General features: G+C 37.2%; 1 protein-coding gene across 1 annotated transcript in view; it reads left to right on the top strand.

Moving 5' to 3' along the window:
• The first annotated feature begins 31 nt into the window (after positions 1-31).
• The window catches only part of Crbn (cereblon), a 25,577-nt gene continuing 4,074 nt past the window's right edge, over positions 32-21,534 (top strand). The window contains exons 1-7 of the mRNA XM_020186513.2: positions 32-123; positions 4,360-4,469; positions 5,075-5,277; positions 6,682-6,831; positions 11,164-11,323; positions 19,772-19,834; positions 21,022-21,106. Coding sequence (XP_020042102.1) covers positions 57-123; positions 4,360-4,469; positions 5,075-5,277; positions 6,682-6,831; positions 11,164-11,323; positions 19,772-19,834; positions 21,022-21,106 — 838 coding nt within the window. The 5' untranslated portion in view covers positions 32-56. The remainder of the gene's footprint in view (positions 124-4,359; positions 4,470-5,074; positions 5,278-6,681; positions 6,832-11,163; positions 11,324-19,771; positions 19,835-21,021; positions 21,107-21,534) is intronic.

Here is a 21,534-nt window from a genome sequence, read left to right as displayed (position 1 = left end):
TTCCCCCGGCGTCCCCGGCACCGCCCTGTCCCAGAGTCCTTTGCGGGTAAACAGACATGGCCGACGAGGGAGACCCGCAGGACGCTGCGCACAACATGGGCAACCACTTGCCGCTCCTGCCTGGTAACCTCCCGGGGCAGGACCCTAGCGACGGGTGGGGGACGAGACCTAGAGCCGGCCGGGGCACGGCGGGGCCGGGGAAGCGGGTCGGGCGCGGGCCGCACCGAGAGGCGGCGTTATGTCGGCCGCGAGCATAGCCCGAATCCCGGCTCTTCTCCCCGGCGCCGGGTCGCCCTGTGCTGTGGGCGACAGTGTTGGGGGGGCCAGCGGTGCTCGCTTCGGAGGGCGGGGACCCCCGTCGTCTCCATCCTTCCCAATGTTCTGAGCTTAGCTCCACGCAAGTGCCGTGGACCTGGGCGACGCCGGGGACCGAGTCGTGTTAGCAGCCGTTATTTTTCCTGGACGTCTATGTATCCTTTCATAGAGTGACAGCTAATGTGTGTGAAGCACGCACCTCACCCTGCAGTGAACGCTTTGCATGCATTTCTCCCTTCCCTCTTTCCATGTCACTACTCAGATCCTTATTTGCAGGCAAGAAATGTGTGGACAGATGAGTTCAGTGACTCGCCCAAGGTCACACAGTTGCAGCGTCAGGCGGCTTGGTCTTTGCAGCACCGCTGGTGCCTCTTAGCCCCTTCTCTGCAGTATGTGGTTGCTTTTCTAGGCACGTAGCAGTACGCTGACTTTGAGATACTTAAGTCTGTTTTTCTCTTCCTTCCTGAATGGTTTGTGAAAATTTAGACCTTGGCCTTATGTTGGAGTACTGTATAGAAAATGGGCGCGGAAATAATTTCAAACTCTTCATAGGATGCTGTAGACCAAAGGTGCTCTCCAAGAAGTGTTTCAGCCAAACAAATGCTTACCTGAGACGTTTCCTGTATGCCAGGCGGCATGTCAGGTGTTGTGGGGATGAAAAGAGGAGGTTCACAGCCTAGGGGAGGCTATTGATTTAAGAACCAATAAATGAATGTTCTTAGGGATCTTTTTTCCCCCCCCTGGCAATGTTTGGGATCATCCCTGGGGCATCCAGCTTGCCTATGCTTTACCACTGAGCCACACCCCAGCCTCTGTTACGGTTCTTCAGAGAGGGTTCTTCAGGGGTCAGAGAGATTGGTGAAGAGACTTGTGATGCAGATTTGTAAACATCCAAAAATGTACACTTACAGTGGGGTTGTGGAAGATAAGATTTAGGAAATAGGTTGGTTATCAGTTTTTGGGGAACATGCATTTCTTGCTATAGGAGTCGGGCTTTTCCTGTGGGTTGCCAAGAAACAGTTTCAGATTTAAGGTAGTTGCCAAGGGAAGCTGTGCTTCGAGTATTAATTTGTTCCTTGGAAGTAGCATGTATTCAAAAAGCAAAGAGACTGAGTGCATGCCCACCATATGTAGGCACCTCTTCTGTAAAAATTATCCATAGTCAGTCAGTGATTGTACTTGAAGCCAACCTAGCTGAAATGACATAAAGGAAAGTGTCTCAGCCTTCAATGGAAAGAGCTGAGCTGTTTTTTTTTTTTTTTTCAGAGACCTCAGCCCCACTGTGTATATGCCAAATCCAGTGTTTCAGGGAGAACAGTGAATAAAAGAGGGATACTGATGCTCTGTTGGCATTCACATAGTGCTCCTGCATGAGATGAGTCATCAGACTTCACCCTGGTGGCTCTGAACAGTCAGTGTGTATTGTCTCAGAGGAAAAAATACCAGAAGTGAGAGGACCCAGAGACATTGTAGATATAGTATAGAATCTTATTTGTAGAGAAAAATTGGGTTGTCCATAAATCCCTGTAATAAGAGTTGTTTTGAAGAGTAATCTTCTTTAAGTGCTAAGGCAATTGATTAATATTTGAGATGTGAAGAATCTGTCCTGGTTGAATGAAATATTAATAGATAAACAGACACGTGGGGGATGTGGGTTAAGCCATATTGTGTAGTCAGAGTTAATATGTGAATTTAAAAAATTTATTCCAGTCTTTGAGGTAATAGTTAATGTTTTAAGCTTGCTGTGGTAGAGGAGTAAGGGGGGGTGTCTTTAAACATCTAGTGAAATTCACACTTTCAGGCTGAAGGGCTGGCTTAAGCAGTAGAGCACCTGCCTTGCAGGCTCTCATCTTATAGTCTCATCAGTTTAATTTTTTCTTTATTATCTCTTGATGAAACTTCTTTGTTCTTAGGAAAAATATGTATGAAGTGTTAGATCATTGGCTGTTTGCATATTTGTTGAAATAATGTCAGTGTCTGACAATGCTTTCTATCTAAGAATTTATAAGAATACATAGAAAGTGCCAGGCAGTGTAAAACATTTGTATTTTCTGTCAGGGAAACCAGTTAGAGATGGTTTGATTTAAATAATGATTTGCACAAAGGAAAGAAATGATTGATTTGCAATGGCACTTTATATACTTTAGAAGTTTATTTGTGACTTCTAAAAATATATATGAGCTGTGAGGTCAGAAATGAGACTCATTAAGTCTTTATGGTTAGTCTAGGCCAGTGTTTTCCAACCTTGAAACTTGACATTTTGGGCTAGAGAATTCTTTGTTGTGAGGAGTGCCCTGTTCAGTGTTTTTAGCTGCATCCCTGACCATTTACTATAGATTGCTGGTAGCATTTTCCCGGTTGTAACAACCAAAATATCTTTAGACATTTCTAAATAACCCAAGGGGTAGAATCACCCTGACTGAGAATCCTAGGAGGGGAAGTTTTCCCTTAGTTGGCATGAAGGGCACCAATTTCCACTTATAGAGTAGCATCTGTATACAGAAGTGTAGCTTTTTCTGACTTTCATCCTTGTCATTGGTAGCATCAGGTTTAAAGTAGATGAGCCGAGAAAAACTCCCTAAGATATTTTCTTTAAAATATGTTTTAAACTTCATGCCAACTTTATTTTTAAATTTAAACTTACAAAGCAAAATTTGTATGAAAGTGATTGCAAACATTTCATTTTAAAATAGAGGATAGTGACAGCCAGGGAAGTGGTGTCCTGGAAAAATGCTATGAAATTCTTTCTGCCAGGTTTTAATGATAGTTTTCTTAAGTTTTAATTAACAGATCTTTAAAGAGTTGGAAAGCACCTCAGAGATTGGCTTGTTCCAGCTTATTCCTTCAGATGAGGAAGCTAATGTTTAATCAGGTAGAATATGTTGTTTAAGGTGTCAAAATTAGCTATTTGCAAGGGAGAAGAGAAATTTTCCTATACAGGAGAATTTCACACAATTTATCTAGATTTTTTTCTTTTTCCTTGCAAGGTTGTGGAGCATAACACTTTACTTTTTTTTTTTTTTTTTTTGTGGTACTGGAGTTTGAACTCCAGGCCTCATATTTACTAGACAAATGTTTTACTACTTGAGCCATTCTGTCAGTCTTGTTTTTGTGCTAGGTATTTTCAAGATAGGGTCTTGGGAAACATTTGCCCATGGCTGGCTTTGAACTACAGTCGTCCTGATCTCTGCCTCCTGAATAGTTAGGATTATAGGCGTGAGCCACTGGTGTTTGGCCACACTTCACCTCTTAAATGTAGGCTACACCTAGTGATTTGCTTTAAAGAGCGCGATGAGAAAGAAGGAAAAAAAGTAACTTTGTGGTGGAGAAACCTGACAAATATTAACCACAGCCAGGTGATGAAGGTTTACATCAGCAATGATAAGTCAGTTTGATAGTATGTGCCCTTGATGTGTTGTGATGAAATGGTATTTCTGTCCTCCTCCCCAAAACACATGACCTCAGTCTAATAGTGAGAATTGAATCAAACATTCTAATTGAGGGATACTGAACAAAATACCTGAGACCTCAAAATAGTCAATGCCATCAAAAGCATGGAAAACTAAACAAACACTCCTGTCCAGAGGAAGCTAAAGAGCCATGGCAGCTAAACATAATGTGGTGTCCTGGAGGGGATCTTGTAACAGATAAAGGCAATTAGGTAAAACAAAGAAGATCTAAATAAAATGTGGAATTTAATTAGTAGTAATATGCTGATATTGATTCCTTAGTTATAACAAATGTACCATACTAATATAAAATGTGAACTATAAGGAAAAATGGAAGTATGGCATACAAAAACACTATACAGTCTTTCCAGCATTTCTGTAAATCTTAAACTATTCTAAAATAAAAAAAAAAAAAGAAGAAAAAGATCTCTAGTGTAGACTCCAGCCCTCTGGCTACCTCTTCACAGTGCTGTAGAGAGTACCAAATGTGTCCAGAGAACCGCTTTTCTTAAGAAGGAATGATGCATTTGAAGGGGAACATAGATTTGATGTTTTTACTGCATCTCATTTAAAAAATAATATTGTACTTCTGCAGAGAATGAAGAAGAAGATGAAATTGAAATGGAAGTTGAAGACCAGGATAGCAAAGAAGCCAAAAAACCAAACATCATAAATTTTGACACCAGTCTGCCAACCTCACATACAGTATGTAATTTAGTAACCAATCTAATATAGTAGATATACATTTAACTACAGATAAAAGTTGCTAAAAATCAAGTGACTGATTTTAGCATTACTGCACATTATACCACACTTGAAATTGTAGATGAGGACCTGGGTTGTTTTCCAGTAGATAAACAAATAGCCTTAATTTTTTTTTAGCAGCTTAATATTATATCTCAATTTAATTCTTTGAGTTGTCACCCTTCTTCAGTTTTCCTAGTAATGGAGCTACTATGTTTGTATTTTCTGTACTTCTAGGATCTGAATCCTGTTTTACATATCAATATTTGATTCTTGTCATTAGTGACATTTGCACATAGAGATATTTCTTATCTAGGTCAAAATAAAACTTCTTGAACTGCAGAATTTTTCTTTAGTTTGTGTGTATGTGAAAGGTTTTTCATAAAAGATTGGAAATTCTACTTCTAACGATAAAAATTCTATTAAAAATAGTTTTTCATGTAGAATGTTTATCAAGTTTATTATGTAAATGAATATTTGTACTCTGTTTACATTTCTTTTAATCTGATTTCTGTTATGTTTGTATTCCGTGTCTGCCATGACATTTTCTGTGCTTTATTGAATAGTATCTGGGCTCAGATATGGAGGAGTATCATGGCAGGACTCTGCATGATGATGACAGCTGTCAGGTGATTCCAGTGCTGCCACAAGTGATGATGATCCTGATTCCTGGGCAGACTTTACCTCTACGGCTTTTTAGCCCTCCAGATGTCAGTATGGTGCGGAATTTAATTCAGAAAGACAGAACTTTTGCAGTTCTTGCATACAGGTAAAAAACTAGGTAAATGTATTTAACACAATCCCTCTTGTGTGTAGTCATGGCCGAGGTCAATGTTGAAGACAAAATAGACTAATTTTATATGTATAGGAGATGTGGCATAAGAATGTAAAGAATCCTGTTGAGTAAAAGCTTAAACGTACAAATTGCAGTATCTTTTTTTATTACCATCTAAGTCATTTATCATCACATAAATTAGCTTTCTGATTCTTCATTTTTTTCTCCCCCTGTAGTATTGGGGTTTGAACTCAGGACCTCATGCTTGCTAGGCAAGTTCTCTACCACTTCCACTAGACTGCTTGAGCCATAACCCAGCACAGTTTTCTGATTCTTGAAAAATTTTTATTCAATTATATTTAATGAGAAACATTTATGGAATCTATTTTCCAAAACTGTCTTTATCTAAAAGAAATAAGGCTTTTATATTTTAACATAAAGGGTTACTTTTCCAAAAGAAAGTTTCTTCTTTCTCTCTCTCAAAATTCATAAGTTGGACCAGTACAAACCAGTGGCAAATTGAAGCTAAACTTCAAGTAGCCTGTGGCAAATGGAAGAAATCTGTATCAGAGGCAGGAAGTACAGTGGTGCTGATAAGCAGCGCAACAAAGTGAAAGAGCACTGATCACAAGTACACACCTATAATCCCAGCTACTCAGGAGGTGGAGGCAGGAGGATTTCGAGTTCATGTCAGCCCAGACAAAGTCAACCAGACCCTATCTCAAAAAGAAAATATAAACAAAGGGGCTGGGGGTGTGGTTCCAGTGGTAGGGTGCTTGCCTAGCATGTACAAGGTCCAGGATTCAATCTTCAGTACTGCCAAATTGTTTAGTTTTGGAAATGAGAGTTTATTTATTTATTTGGTGGTACTGGGGTTTCAACTCAGGACCTTGTGCTAGACAAGTGCTGTATAACTTGAGGCACACCTCCAGCCCTTTTTGCTTAAGTTGATTTTCACATGGGTTTTGTGCTTTTTGCTTGGGCTGGTCTTGGACTGAGATCCTTCAGAGTAGCTAGGACAATAAGTGTGCGCCACCACGAGTGGCTTGGTTGTTGAAAATGGGATCTTGCTTTTTTCCTGGCCTGGACTTGAATCTTGATACTCCTTATCTCTGCCTCCTGAGTAGCTGGTGTTACAGGCCTGAGCCACCATGCCTAGCTGGGAAATGATAGTTTTAAACCCTCTAGTCCTGTATCATTTCTATTCTTTCCCTAAATTGCTCTAATTGTACATACTGAAGACTCCTTGAAAATGCCCCATGTGATTTTAAAATAAAATTATACCAGATTTGCAGTGAGGATTGATTGCTATAAAGTGTTTATGTATTGATTTTGCCAACATTGTGAATTGAAAATTAAATGTTCAAAACGCTTTCCTTTTAAACTTTACTTTGGAAGTAATATACAGGAAAGGGAAGCACAGTTTGGAACAACAGCAGAGATATATGCGTATCGAGAAGAACAAGAATTTGGAATTGAAATAGTAAAAGTGAAAGCAATTGGAAGACAGAGGTTCAAAGTCCTTGAGCTAAGAACACAGTCAGATGGGTAAGAAATACCATATGTCTTAAACTTTTGTGAGCATCTTACAGTGAAATAGCTTTTTTGGTTTTTTCTATTTTCTTCATATTTTGTAAGTTTTAACTTAGTTCTCTTTCCCTTCTAAGGTATAGGCCAGTGGTTTCCAACCTTGAAGTGCATCAGAATCACCTGGGAAGTTTTTAAAACTGTAGAAGCTTGAGTTTCAACCCATCTCCCATCCCCAGAGGGTGATTTAGCCTGGGGTGAGAGCACAGCATCTTGTTTAAATGATTTCCAGGTGATTCTCATATCCCTCCAGACTTGAGAACAGTAATATAAATCCAAATGGAAGTGTCATTTGGGGTATGGCTTCTTTGGAATAGTTGAATTCTGTATAGAGCATGAGAAGTTAGGGAAGCCAGAGACTTGTGAGCGCTAGGTGTGCTCACCAGAACAGGAATGGGGCTGGCAGCACTCACGCTGGTTCTCTCTCTACTGTTCCATCTGAGCTGTACCAAACTTTTAGTAACCATCTGCAATGTTACTAAATGTCTCTCTGTGTCTTATAAAGTTTGGAAATTCCTTGAGAACACTGCTTTAGCAATTACTCATTAGTTCATGTGGTTAGAGTTTTTCAAAAGATCAAGGAATATCACTTTTGTTGTTACCAAATCCAATTCACCTTAATTCAGCCTCTCAAGAAAAGGAAAAAAGCAAATGCATCAAAGCATTTGTCTTTATCATTGTATGTCATCTCTTAAGAGAGTGGTTCTCATCTCTGGTACATAGGAATCACCTGTGAAGTTTTACAGCTAGCAATTCCTGGGTCTCACTCCACTCTCTCTGATCTGTGGCAAGTGGTGAAAACCTCAACAGACCTCTGTGTTTCACATGTCATCTTCTGAGCACAGGAATGTTTGGGGTTTTGTGTGCTTAAGATTTAAAAAGAGTGAGGTGCGTGAGTGCAGGAAATCTTTTGCTTTGTTCACAGTGAATTCAGATTATTGCATTTATGAAACTACATACAGGTGGGTTGAGCAGCCTTGTGGACCAGAGATTTCATAGGGGAATGTGTGATGGAGTTGCCAGTCCTCCAGGAAGTGTTTAGTTCTCTTCTGGTACCTCCCCAGAATATTCACTGTGCAAACTATTGTAGCCCTTAAATGGTTATATGCTTATCATCCTCAATAGATGAACTACTGGCAAACAAGGACTGAGACTTAATTATAATTTACATTTAGGACCACAGATGTTACATGAAGGACTAGAATGATGATCTCCTGAGAGTTCTGCATTATGATAATTAGCCAGTTGTTTTGTTACTGTGGATTTTGCTAATTCAGTTACTTTCTATCCAGATGCTTACACTATTTGATTAATTTTAAATATTATTTTCCAGAAACTATGAAAAGAAATTGAATTAGGACAGTGTAGTTATCAGATTTTGTTGACTTCATTATTTGATTGTGTAAAAACTCTTTTGAGCACAAGATGGCAGTAGATTGCTAAGTATGAAAACAGATGAAATAATATGGTTTGACTGTAGTGAAGATTAGCTTCATCCTGATAGACTTGGAAAGGGCACGTTCTCTCTAGTAATTCACAGACCTATTAAGGACTCTCAAAAAGATGTTTCTGTCTCTAAGTGAAAAAGCTTCTGTGGAGTGAGATTCCTGTGGCTGTTTTCCAGTATCCCCCACCCCTCTCACATACTCTGCCATCATGTAACCACCTTCACTAAAAGTGGTGAAATAAAAGAAACTGTGAAGAAAATCTAGAACCTTCTCTTTTTCCAAGTAAGGAAGGCAAGTGCTACAGAGGTTTAGTGACTTTCCTAAAGTCATTTAAATAGTAAGTGCACCTTGTTGACTGGTTGATTGTAGGTCCTGACTTCAAAACTAGTGTTCTATCCATTATACCACAATTTCTCCATAACACACTGGAAACTCAAGTCGGTTTACTTTTCTCCTGTGTAGTATATCATAAGATCCATTGGTCTTTTACCTAAATGATGCTTCATCTGTAAAAGGTATGCTGCTACTTTACCCGTGTTAAGAATCCTTTATTTCTTTGGCATTTTCTGAATACATGGACTTTCATAGCAACGTAGAAGGGTATCATTGAATCGGTGTAGGATTCTTCAGAAATTGTTATTTCTTAGAGAAAAAGGAGAGGATTAACATGACATAACAAGAGAAGACCTCTTATCTATCATTATTGAGACTAGTAATTGTTAGTCAAAAAGTTAGATATACATGCAGTAAACATTTTATTTTAACTGAAAGTGTCTAGGTGTGAAAGCACAGACATATGCACAGAAGTGGGTTTGCAGGTTAGAAACAGCTGTGGTTGTGCACTGTCCATCTACAGTCTGTACTTCTAGTTTTTGTTTTTTTAAGAGATTCTAAAGCTAGCAAGGCAGTTTGAGTGCAGAACTCTTCCAGATTTGTACATTTCCCCCTAATATTAGAGTTGTCTGTATCTTATTTGAAAGTAGCTTTTTGTTTTAATGTTTATTGAGGCAATTTTACTTTTGTTCTCATATTTCACTTGTTTTTATAACATATGAATTATTTTGCTATAATCATAATACAACTGCCTTGGGAAGAAATATAACTAGCTTAGGTTAAACACACCGTCAACTTCTGGGTAAAGAACCAGGCCTGTGTCTGTGCAGGAGCCTTCAAATCAGGAAGGGCATCACTGAACACCACAAGGCAGTTCAGACAGCTGGTATTGCAGGTGAAGTGCTGATGTGATCTATAAGTCACTGGTTCTGTAACATTAATGCTTTTATCATAATAGTAAGGTATAATTCTTAATTCAATTACTAATAATCTTAAGAATCAGATTCCTAAAAACTTCCATAGAATAGTACATGCTTTTACTTTACATATCTAATTACAAAGTTACTTGTGTTCATGAATAAAATGAATAAACATGAGATTTTGGCTTTTTTGTTTGTTTTTGAGCTCAGGCCCTTGCGCTTGCTAGGTAAGTCCTCAACCACTTGAGCCACATCTCCAGCCCTTTTTCCTTTAGGGTTCCTCTGCCCCCAGATAGGGTCTGTCTTTTTGCCCACAGCCTGCCTTGGATCTGATCCCCCTATGTCTGCGGCCTTCTAGATAGCTGGGATGACAGGCTCGCACCACCACACCTGGCTTCTTGGTTGAGATGGGGTCTTGCTAACGTTTTGCCCATACTGGCCTCCATCTTCAGTCCTCCAGTATCGTCTCCCAAGTAGTTGGGATTACAGGCATAAGCCACCACAGCCAGCTAGATCTTTTTTTTCAAATGAGCTCTATTAATAAAAGGACATTTGACCATAGTTGGAACATTGTAATTTTTTTAAAACATTTCACAGTGATGTACACATAAATTTTCTGAATATTTTCATGAACATGCCCGTTAGTAAAGTCTGATAAGTAATACCTAGCTATTTTGAGAGACACTTTGGTGTTTTCATTTAATAAACAGAAATATCATAATGTTAATTCGTAATTTTTTGTGCATCAAGACAGTGATTATTATGAAAGACCATTTTAGGAAGCTTAAACATAATGAAGCAGAGAACTGTATTTGACTTTGTCAATCAAAAAGTGTTTTGTTCCATCATTTTAATGTAGTTATATACTCTTTGCCTCAGAAGCTACACTCAAAGACATATAATGTCTCAGGAAAATAGCTCATAGGTACAATCTTTCTGTTTGCATTAATTCATGATGTTTGCAATTATGATAGTCTCAAGTAGCATTTTGAAAATGATAACTTTATTTTGAGAGCTTAAATCATTTTTTGATCCTTTGCATATTCACATCAAGTGTTTGAGAATGAGCAAAGGAATGCACATAGAAGTAAATGCTACATCTAACCAATCCTCTAGTCTTAATTTCAACTTTCCTTTGTGGTTTTCTCTTCCTTTTTCTACCTGCTCCTTAGGTAAGATGATTAATGTCAAAGAGTGGACATAAGAGTTAGGTGGCATAGGGATGGGGGAGTTAGGAGGACTGGGGTGTCTCAAAATGTTTTAGAAATTAGTTTAGAAGTGCTAAGGTAAGCAGTGTCAGGTTGTATGCTGATTTTTAAAAACAAATTTTGTATCAATTATGACCATGTATCTGAAAAGTAAAGCTTTGCCTTTCTATTCCACAGTAAGACCAAAAATCTATACCTTAGGTTATCTTTGGTATGATTTATAACATGAAGCTATTTTCTGAAAATTTATTCTACATTAGCATCAGCATTTGGTGAATGTTTCAAAAAACTTATAAAATTTTAGTATTTAAAATTATCCTCAATGTTATAGTTTGAGTTAGTTTATCTTAAAAAAATGAACACCATGATTTTTCTTTGTTTTAGAATCCAACAAGCTAAAGTGCAAATTCTTCCTGAATGTGTGTTGCCTTCAACCATGTCTGCAGTTCAGTTAGAATCTCTCAATAAGTGCCAGATATTTCCTTCAAAACCTGGTTCATGGGATGACCAGTATTCTTGTAAATGGTGGCAGAAATACCAGAAGGTGAGAAACTCATTTTTTATGCACCTTTTAAAAATCAGAACAGATTGGTTTTTTCCTGTATTAAGAGTCACAAACAGCTCTTAAGATTCATTCCCCAGACACCTTCCATGGCAGAACTCTAGCTGCATTTGACCATAGCTGGAGCTTCTAAAAATTTCACAGGCAGCTATTTAAGAAAAATAGTTTGCAGTAATAGTAAATGTAAAGAGCAAATAGTAAACATTAATAGTAATATAATGTTAATAGTAAGGCATTCTTGATATTATGCTTACCAGTCATGCATGAATTAATAGCTTCTGATATTTAATTCCATAGCAATCTCTAATTAAGCTATGATCATAGATATCTAAGTCATAAACATACATTACCTTAAAGAAGGCAGAGGAAGCCAGGCCTGGTGGCACACGCTTGTTTGAGGCCAGTCCAGGCAAAGTTAGCATTAGTGAGCTGGGCACTGGTGGCCTACACCTGTAATCCTAGCTACCTGGAGGCAGAAATCAGGATCAAAGTTCAAAGCCAGCTGAGGCAAATAGTTGAGCCTATCTTAAAAATACCCAACACAAAAAAGGACTGGTAGAATGGCTTAAGTGGTAGAGTACCCACCTGGCAAATGTGTGAGGCTCTGTGTTCAAACCCCAGTATCACCCAAAAAAAAAAAAAAAATTCAGCATTAGTGAGACTATTTCAGAACCAAAAATACAAATAAAGAAACAAAAGAAGGGCCCAGGGGCCTGGCTTCAGGGGTAGACTGCATGTGAGAGGCCCTGGGTTCAGTCCTTAATATTGTCAAAAATAAAAGGAAAGGACTCTTTTAGGATAACAGAATAGTAGTAGAAATATAGAATATTATACTCCTTCCTGGCTTCTGAGTGAAAAGCCTTTTTGTTTGTTTTTCATAAACACATTATTGACCTCACAAAAATTGACTTGAGACTAGGTACTCTGTAAAAGTATTTCTTGTTTGGAGCTGGGGATATAGCTCAGAGGTAGAGCTCTTGACTAGCAGGAATAGGCCCCAGGTTCAATCACCAGCACTGCAGACAAAAAAAAAAGTATTGATTGTGTGGGCATTAGTTCTTATTAATCCTTTTGGCTAAATCATTCTTCCTCTTTAGAGGGGAAAATGATGAAGCCTGTTCCTATTCATTTGTAAGATGCATAGCTTTAAGTGTAAAATAATTATAATTTATTATTTTTGCCTAAAGGAAAAGTGTACTTTCATTTAGAATGAACTGGCTTTTTAAAACATATCTTTTAAAAAATATGTAAAGCAGTTTCTATTTTAACCATAAAAAGCCTTTGTTAATCGTCTCTTGTTTTTTGTGGAGTCAAAATAGTGAAGGGTTTAAAATAAGATCCTTATTTGGTCTAAATTAGCACACATTATTCATGAAGGGGTCTCCTACCATAGTCAGTTCCAGTGTTCTTTTAGTAGAATTCCTCCAGTTCTCAGAGAACTTTGTGCAGAGTAGGTACTTGATGGGTATCAGGCTCATAACTGTCTGTGTGTCTGTAGACTTCTTAGTCTTGCTATTCTGTATTTCAGTTGAATAGTCATACATGGTACATTATATTTTAATGAGTATTTTAAAGAAGATTCTAATAAAAGTACAGTTAGACTGCTTAAAGACTTCCAGACAACATTGAAAGTGTAAGTTGTGAATGTTCAGCAATGTTGTTACTCTTTAAGTTACAAGTACTTTGGTATTATCTTTGCAATGCTTCCTTTGTCTAAACTAATACAGATACCTTAAATGTGCTCTTACCCTTATTTCTTTGACCATTTGCTCCCATAGTAATGTTAAACATAATTGTTGAAATAAGTCCATCAAGGACAGCTCCATCAGTATGTGGCCTCCAAGGAGTGGTTTTGGAATTTAAGTCCTTTAGTGCCACTGGTGAAGTGATTATATGGCAAGCCAACTCCATCAAGGCACTCTTTCCATGTTGTGTCAGCACTTACAGCTATTTCAGTCACTGAATACCTTACTCAGCAGATACCAGTGTTTGTTTATAGAATAGTTCTTCCATACAAGGATGGCTTGCTAAATTTTCTTAGCTACTTAAAATTTCTAAATTAACTCTTCTTTGCAAAGTTCTAAACATAGGGTGAGAATGATTGCAGTTTATACCTGACAACACACTGGGGACAACTAAATCTCTGTCCCTAAAAATCTTACTATCCTAACTGGTTAAGTTGAACATTTATATTAATTGCTGACTAAATTCTTCTAATTTTATAGTAAAAGTGCCTCAGCATGTTTACATTTAATTCAGAATTTTGCCCTTTGGAAGTGGGTTGTCATTGGCTGAAAGAGAGCAAGGAAAGATGACTTGCAAAGACCAAGGAAGCACCTACTTGTTTGGGACTCGATCATCTGACTCTTCCCTGTTGTCTTATTTCTCCAATCATACTGGACTTGTACTCATCAGGCCTCACTTGTTTTCATTAGAATAAATGCTGAGGGTTAAACAAGGGCTAAGGAATGAGAGAGGCACAAAAATTTTAGGAGATACAAATGCCATTTTCCTATATAATTTTCAGATTGTTGAAAGGGTTCCCTTGTTTAAATGTACAGGGTCTTATAGGTTCTGAAATTTAGGATGTAGATCACTAGGTCAAGAAATTGTAAGCTGATCTGTTTTGGAACCAGGTGACCTACAATCTGCTCTACTTTAGAGAGATCACTTAGAGCCATTCCCTGTGTGATATTAAATAGGACCTAACTCGGAAAAGTGCTGGCAGATACGATTGGTGGGAACTTCACTTGTAATGGTTTGTATGTTGCGCTTGTAGCTGGACACTGGCTTACTGTGGAGCTGAATTATGTTACAGTGCTTGTCTTTAGACAGAGCTAGGGGTCAGTTTTTACCACACTCTTCATAGAATTTACTCACATCTGACTTGTATGTCCTAGTACAAAATGTCTGAGTGTTCTGTCTTTTATGTGTGAGAGGTCATTAAGATGGCCAAGGTTGGGAGAGGCCTACGTGAGTCTAAGCTAACTCAAGCTAATCAGGTTGCCAGTTTTCTATCAGAAAAGACAAAGGATCTAGAAGAGTGTAGTCTTCTGACATGTATTCAGTTAACCTTGAAAATGTCTGCATATACTTTATGTTTGCTATTGAAAGCTAAATATCCCAGGCTACATGAAACTAAATTATTTAGATATCTATAAGTGTTTTGTATAATCTTCCATTCCAACAAAGGGGTGTTAAAGAAGCTGCAACAGGTCTATAATGATTAAGTAATTAGTCCAGTGTAATTAGGAAACACTTAAAGCCCAGTTCAAACTAGAGACCTTCCTTACTCTGGGATTCAAGCTTTGAAACTGATGTTTCTTTCTTTTCCCATCACAGTGCCTTTTGCTGTTCACTGAGTTTACAGTAGAGGGATCCTCTGAAATGAGGAAGATGTCTAACTTATTTCAAATATGACTTAATGTGGGTTTCTTTTTTTTCTTGTTATTTTGTTTTGTCAGTTTTGGGGTTTGAACTCAGCCTTGCACTCTACCACTTGAGCCACACCCCCAGCCCAGACTTACATGTTTCTAAGTTCATTTTGTGCTTGCCTAGATAATCTGCATGCTCATGTAGAAAAGACCGTATTAATTAGAAAAGAATTAGAAATTAAAGCATTTCTCTCCTTCAGCTTTATAGGCAGCAAAAAAAAAAAAGGACTGTGAAATATAAAAAAATCAAATCAGATGTGGAATGTAGACATTAGAAAGTATTTGGTGCTCCTCCTTATATCCTTTTATTTATCACATACAGCAAGGAGGAGCTGAGTATTAATTACAAAGGTAGGGCTGTCAAGCATCTCACAAGTTAGTTTGAACCATGTAGTTGATGATGGAGCTATTTTTTCTTCTGTTTTATGCAAAAGGGCACACACTATCCTGTCCTCCTCTTTCCTGACAGTGTGTCCTACAAAGGTTACTCTTTTGCTTCAGTTTGTACAGTTCACCTTCATTCCAGTGTGATGTGATCTGCACTAAGCACAGATTTCCTGTTAAACAGGCAAACATATATGATAATTTTTGAAGAGCAGGGTTGTTGGGTTATAGGGTAGTTTTGACATTTTTTTAGAGCCCTTTACTGGGGTTTGCAACAGCTGGTACTCTCATTATTATTTAACCATGGCTTCACAGGTACATAAAACTTGCTTTTTACTGATCTCTCAAGTTAAACACTGTGCCTTATTGGAGGTTTAATGTAAATTTCTCTGAATGATAATGAAGTGTAACATTGTGTTTAAGAAAATTTTACATTTACTTTTTTGTTGTTTTCTTTCTGCGGTGCTGTGGATGGATCCTAGGGCCTTGTACATGCTAGGGAAGTGCTCTACTACTAAGCTACATCCCAGCCCTTTTATTTTCTTTTTCTTTGAGACAGGGTATTGCTGTGAATCCCAGGCTGGCCTCAAACTTGGGACTGCCCTGCTTTAGCCTCCTGAGTGCTGGGATTATAGGCATGTGCCACCATGACTTTCTTCTGTAAAGCTTCTTTCTATAAAGTCTCTATTCCCATTCTTAGCCCCTTCTATTCTCTTGACATGTTGATTTCTAGTTCTTTGTAAGCTTCATAATCTTTGATATTAGTGAGTCCCACTTTCCCTGGTTTGTCATTTGTCTCTTAACTTTGTTTTGTTGTGCTGTTATTTATACAGAAGTTATTTTTTTTAATGTAGTTGAATTGTTTTATATGTCTCTATGTTCCAAATCATAACTGAAAATGACTTTCCCATGCAAAAGAATACCATGTTTTTTCTCTTACGTGTAAAAATCTCGTGTAAAATGTGTGATCTGCATTATTTACCCTAGTACGACTTCTACGTTTGTCCAGATTGTTCCTCATTCCCATAATCATTTTCTGAAAAGTCCATAGTGTCACTCCCAGTGACTTTGGGTGCCACCCTTGTCATAGACCGGATTAATGTTTTTTTATTTTACTTCTGCTCTATTGGTCATCCTATTTATCATAGTATTATAGCTGCTGACAAATTTATAGTTTGTCAAATTTGTGCAAATAAAAATATGATTATTAAATCCCCTATCTGGTATTCTTTAGCCAGTTTTTCATGGCATTTTTGCGGTGTTTAGTCAGGTGCTTCCTTAGACAAACTAGTAATTTCCTTCAGTATATGTCTTATGTATGAATGCATGTATTTGTATATCTGCCATTAGCTTATGAGTGTTGGGAGTACTGAAGAGTTTATTTTATTGCATTTCTCATTACCAAAAAGGAATTTGGTAAATGAAAGGAGAAAAAAGCTTCTGACTTCTGATTTATTTGGATAAATTACTTTTATCATTTACACTGTTGATTATAATAGGGATTGAAATAATAAACGGACATCTTTGGTTACTATGTAAAGGGTATCAATTATATTTAGTTGCTATTTACATTTAGCTTTTTGCATTATCCTTCCAATTTCATTGTACTTCAAAGACCCATTTGGTTGGAATTCCACATTCTGCATTGTTGGAAGGCAAAGCTAAAGCATAAGTCTGAGGCTTAAAAATGGGAAAATGTGATGGATTATCTCTAGGCAACAGAGATTCATTTTAAAGGTCTTTATCTCTGCTCTCACTAGTAAATCCTGTCCCCAGAATGAAAATTACAGTTCAGTGGAGAATTAGTCATTGGTCACTTTTAAGTGCCTAAACTTTTTGTCTTGTACTAAAACTTTCTTGAGGTATAACCCTTTTATGAAATATAGTATTGATATTCTAAAAATGCCTATAAATTGTTAGAACTTATCAGTATTACTCAGATATAAGACGAGAGCCTCTCTCACTATGTCAGAAAACTAAATGGGACTCATAAATTTGAGGATATTAAAGACTTAAGTTTGGGCAGTTGCTTTGTAAAAACTAATCTTTTCTGGTATACTTCTCTTCAGTTTGTATGATTAACTATATAAAGTACTCCATAAATATTGAGAGAACATTAGGCTTATTTAGTTGATTTGTAAATAGAACTTTTAGAAACAGTTGGGATATACATACAAAGATTTATTTAAATGTGAATAATGATTTTGGCTCTATTTATGTTGATATGGGTGCCAAATAAAATTAAATTTTTGTACTGTACTTTTTATGCTATAGACGTGATCATTTTAATGTGTATATTTATATAAAATGTGTGTATATAGCTATATATATAATACACACGAATCTATCTGTGTGTGTATGTATATATATACACATACATACACACACAGATAGAAATACATATGTATATATGTATATGTATATATTTGCAGTACCGGGGTTTGAACTAAGGGCCTTGTGCTTGCTAGGCAGGTGCTCTCTCACTTGAGCCACATCCTCAGCTCTTTTTGGTTTAGTTATTTTTTAAAATAGGATCTTGTATTTAAACCTGGGCTGGCTTGGACCTTGATCCTCCTACTTACACTTCCTGCAAAGTGGGACGACAAGTGTGTACCACTGTGGAGAACTTTTACTGGTTTAGATGGGGTCTTGTGAACTTTTGCCCAGGCTGACCTCAAACCACAATCTTTCCAAATCTCTACTTCCTGAGTAGTTAGGATTACAGGTATGAACCATTGCACCTGGCCACAAAGTGTATTTTAGTAATTGAATTGGACATGTGTCAGCCATCTGAATTGAAACTTTCTAATGGATTCTTGTCATTTTGTAATTCAAAGAATATGTAACTTTAGTGAGCCTATCCTAAAGTGTCATACTGACAGGGCTGCGATTTTAGTCTTTTGTTTTAAATGGCATATCCCAAACACGTAACAATAATGCCTGATAACATTAGGTGATCAAAGTATGTTGAGTGAATGATAGCTAGAGTCATTAACTCCCTGCATGCAAATCCTAGCTACTCTCCACTTACTATATATCTGTGTGACTTGTGGACAAGGTATACCATCTGTCTGTGCCTCTCTTAGCTTTAAGATGGTGATGGTACTACTCATAGCCATGTAGTAGTCTTGAAAGACCTGGGAAGTTCTTAATGGTTACCACTGCTTTACTGAATATTCAGTTGTCTGCTGCCTTACTGGTAGCATTCTTTAAAATTCTTGGCATTAGATATTTGGTCTTAAAAGTGAAGGACAGCTTACTTGAGAGTACTATTAAGGTCTTATGGTCTTATGGTCTGACTTCTAGGGTTAAATCACTACCTGAACATGGAATAGGCCATTCCAGTCCCTCTTTGGTTAGTCTTAAATATAAGGTGGCTTTTAGTAAGCTAGTGTTTTTTCTTATGAAAGGATTGGATTGAGATGTAGCCTATGGGTGTTTCAGAGTAAGTCTGTCCTTTGCCATGTAGCAATTCCTAAAATACTTGAAAAGAAGTATCATGTCACCTTGAGAGACACCTGTAAACACTTCAACTTAACACATTGTCTTTGACAATGAAAGTCTCCATTTCTGATGATCACAGAAGGGAACACATTGTTACTCAGGTACTCTTGATTTTCAGTCATGTGTCACATCCTGAGTTTGTGGTTAATCAGTGGCTACATACTGGGTAATGTTCCCCTAAGATGATAATGGAGCTGAAAAATTCCTATCACCTAGTGACTCAGTGGTTTCATAACATCAAAGCTTTCATTATGTCATAGCACAATTCATTACTAGTCTGTCTTTTAAGTTTTTAATAAAAAAGAAAAAAATTAAAGTCTGTAGAGGAAGGAAAATATTTTTGTATAGTAGTATGATGTGTGTTTTAAGTTAAGCTACAAAGGAATCAAAAAGTTTAAAACATTAAATTTAATCAAAGGAAAAAGTAAGCTAAGGTTAATTTATTATCAAAGGCATTTCTAAAAATAAATTTAGTGTAGCTTAAGTATTCAGTGCTTTATAAAGTCTGCGGTATTGGACAGTACTGTCCTCAACCTTCACATTCACTCCCCTCTTACTCACTGACTCACTCTGAACAACCTTCTGTCCTACACAGTCCTTCTGTGAGTACACCACGTTTTATTCCTTTATATCTTATTTTTATTATGCCATTTCTATTTAATGTACTTAACATTACAGTTGCCTGCAGTTCTCAGTACAGTAATATGCTACACAGGCTTGCAGTCTGGGGAGCAGTAGGCTCAATACCATGTAGCTTAGGTGTTTAGTTACGCCATCCAGATCTGCATAAGTACAGTCTGTCGTGCACACTATTGACGTTGCCTTAACAACCCATTTCTCAGAATGTATCCTCGATATTAAGAGACAGACATATGACTGTATTTGTAATTTTTCAGTAGGAATGAGATTCTGGCTCCAGTAGGTATTTGAAATTTATAAAAAATATGATTGTCAAATAATAATGGTCTGTTATGAAATTATATGCAAAATGTTTTATCTATGTAAAATTAGAAAATGGGTTGGTAGACTAAAGTCATTTCTCAACTGTTGCTTTTAGAATCTTTTCCTTGAGGTTGTTTTTTGGTTAAGTGACTTTTTTTTGTTTCAGAGAAAGTTTCATTGTGCAAATCTGACCTCATGGCCTCGCTGGCTGTATTCATTATATGATGCTGTGAGTAACTTACCTTAAACTTATATGTGGTAAGCCATGTCATAAGTAAGGGTCATTAAAACACAGACTTTTGTGTTCTTTTATTTTTAGAAGTATTTCCTTTTATTACATTTAAAGTAAAATGAGGCAGGAATCAAAGGTGCTACTGTATATTCTTTGCCTCCTATAAAATCTTACTGAAATTTTAGTTTTACAGTTTCTAGTGACTTATAACTTAAGGGCAAGATATCAGAAGACTTTCTTAGGGTTTGTTAAACATCTGAAAATCTGTTGGGGCAGGTGGTAAACACATACAGAAAGCTAAAGAATTCTTATGTAACATTCTTATACGTTTTAGGTTTATTTTTTTTCTCTAAACAAGTCTATTATTTTTCCCTGTCATTAGTCTACCAATTGGTACATCCACAAGGGCTTTTGTTCCTCAAAGTTGTAATAGCAGACTTTGCCACATTTTATCAGAGTCACTAGGAGACAGGCCATCAAAACAGTTTAGTCTTCACTTTGAACACAGACTGGGTTCAAAGCTCAATTTCTATCAGTAACTGCTTTGGGAAAAATTACTTCTCCAAATACATGTAAGTGGGGATGATAGTAGCTATCACAGTTGGCAGACATTAAACAAGTATTATTTCCCTTTGTGAATCACTTTGCCAACAAATCTGAAGCCCTGGGAAAACTAAACAAGTAGTTTCAGTACTTATGACCTACATATCACTGATGGAAAATATAGCTGATCTCTGCCCTTCAGCAGCTTTTGAACCATTACAGACAGATCCACTATGTGAGAGTATTTTTTTGTAGTTTCCCGGGAAAAGACAGTAAGTACTTTTATATAGTAAGTAGATGCCAAGTAAAATATGTAGATAGCAAATGCTGGTACAATATATACAGGCCACAATCTTTTGTACTGAGCCAAAAAAGGCTTCAAGAAAGTGAAAAGAGGGACCATTTTCAAGCAGGAGTCTAGAATGGAGCTCTAGTAGTGCTGGACAAAGGAGCTGGGGCTTGATCATTTCAGCATAAGAAAACAAGACACTGGAATTGGGGACTCATAGGTTTGAGATTTTACCATATACTGATGAAATAAATTTCTACCATTGTATTAGTGTTATTAAAACCTTATAAAGCTTACAGCAGGATTTAGTAAGTCTGTGAACTTTATTATGGTTACTTTTATTTTAAATCAGGAAACCTTAATGGATAGAATTAAGAAACAGCTACGTGAATGGGATGAAAATCTCAAAGATGATTCTCTTCCTTCAAATCCAATAGGTATGAAATGTTGCTGAAAGAAATTTAAGAAGCCTTGTATTTAGGGCCAGTCTTCAAAATTTTTAGTGATTAATATTCGAATTCTGAAAAGCACGTGATTTCTTTTGCTTTTAGTAGTTGAAGTATTTTTAAGCTGAGTTCTGGTGGCTCACACTTGTAATTCTAGCTATTTGGGAGGCTGAGATCAGGAGAATCATAGTTCTAGGCCAGCCTAGGCAGGGAATTTACAAGACCCTATCTCAACAAGGAGCTCGGCACAGTGGTGCATGCCTGTCATCCCAAGCTATGAAGGAGGCTGACATTGGGAGGACTATAGTTCCAGGCCAGCCTGTGCAAAAAAAAAAAAAAATTTGTGAGACCCTTTCTTCAGCAATAGCTAAGCGTAGGTGGCTGATGCCTATGAAAGGGGCTGAGATTGGAAAAATTGT

The sequence above is a fragment of the Castor canadensis genome, chromosome 10 (assembly GCF_047511655.1).
Source record: "Castor canadensis chromosome 10, mCasCan1.hap1v2, whole genome shotgun sequence".
Taxonomy (NCBI): domain Eukaryota; kingdom Metazoa; phylum Chordata; class Mammalia; order Rodentia; family Castoridae; genus Castor; species Castor canadensis.
This window is presented reverse-complemented; position numbering and strand designations above follow the sequence as displayed.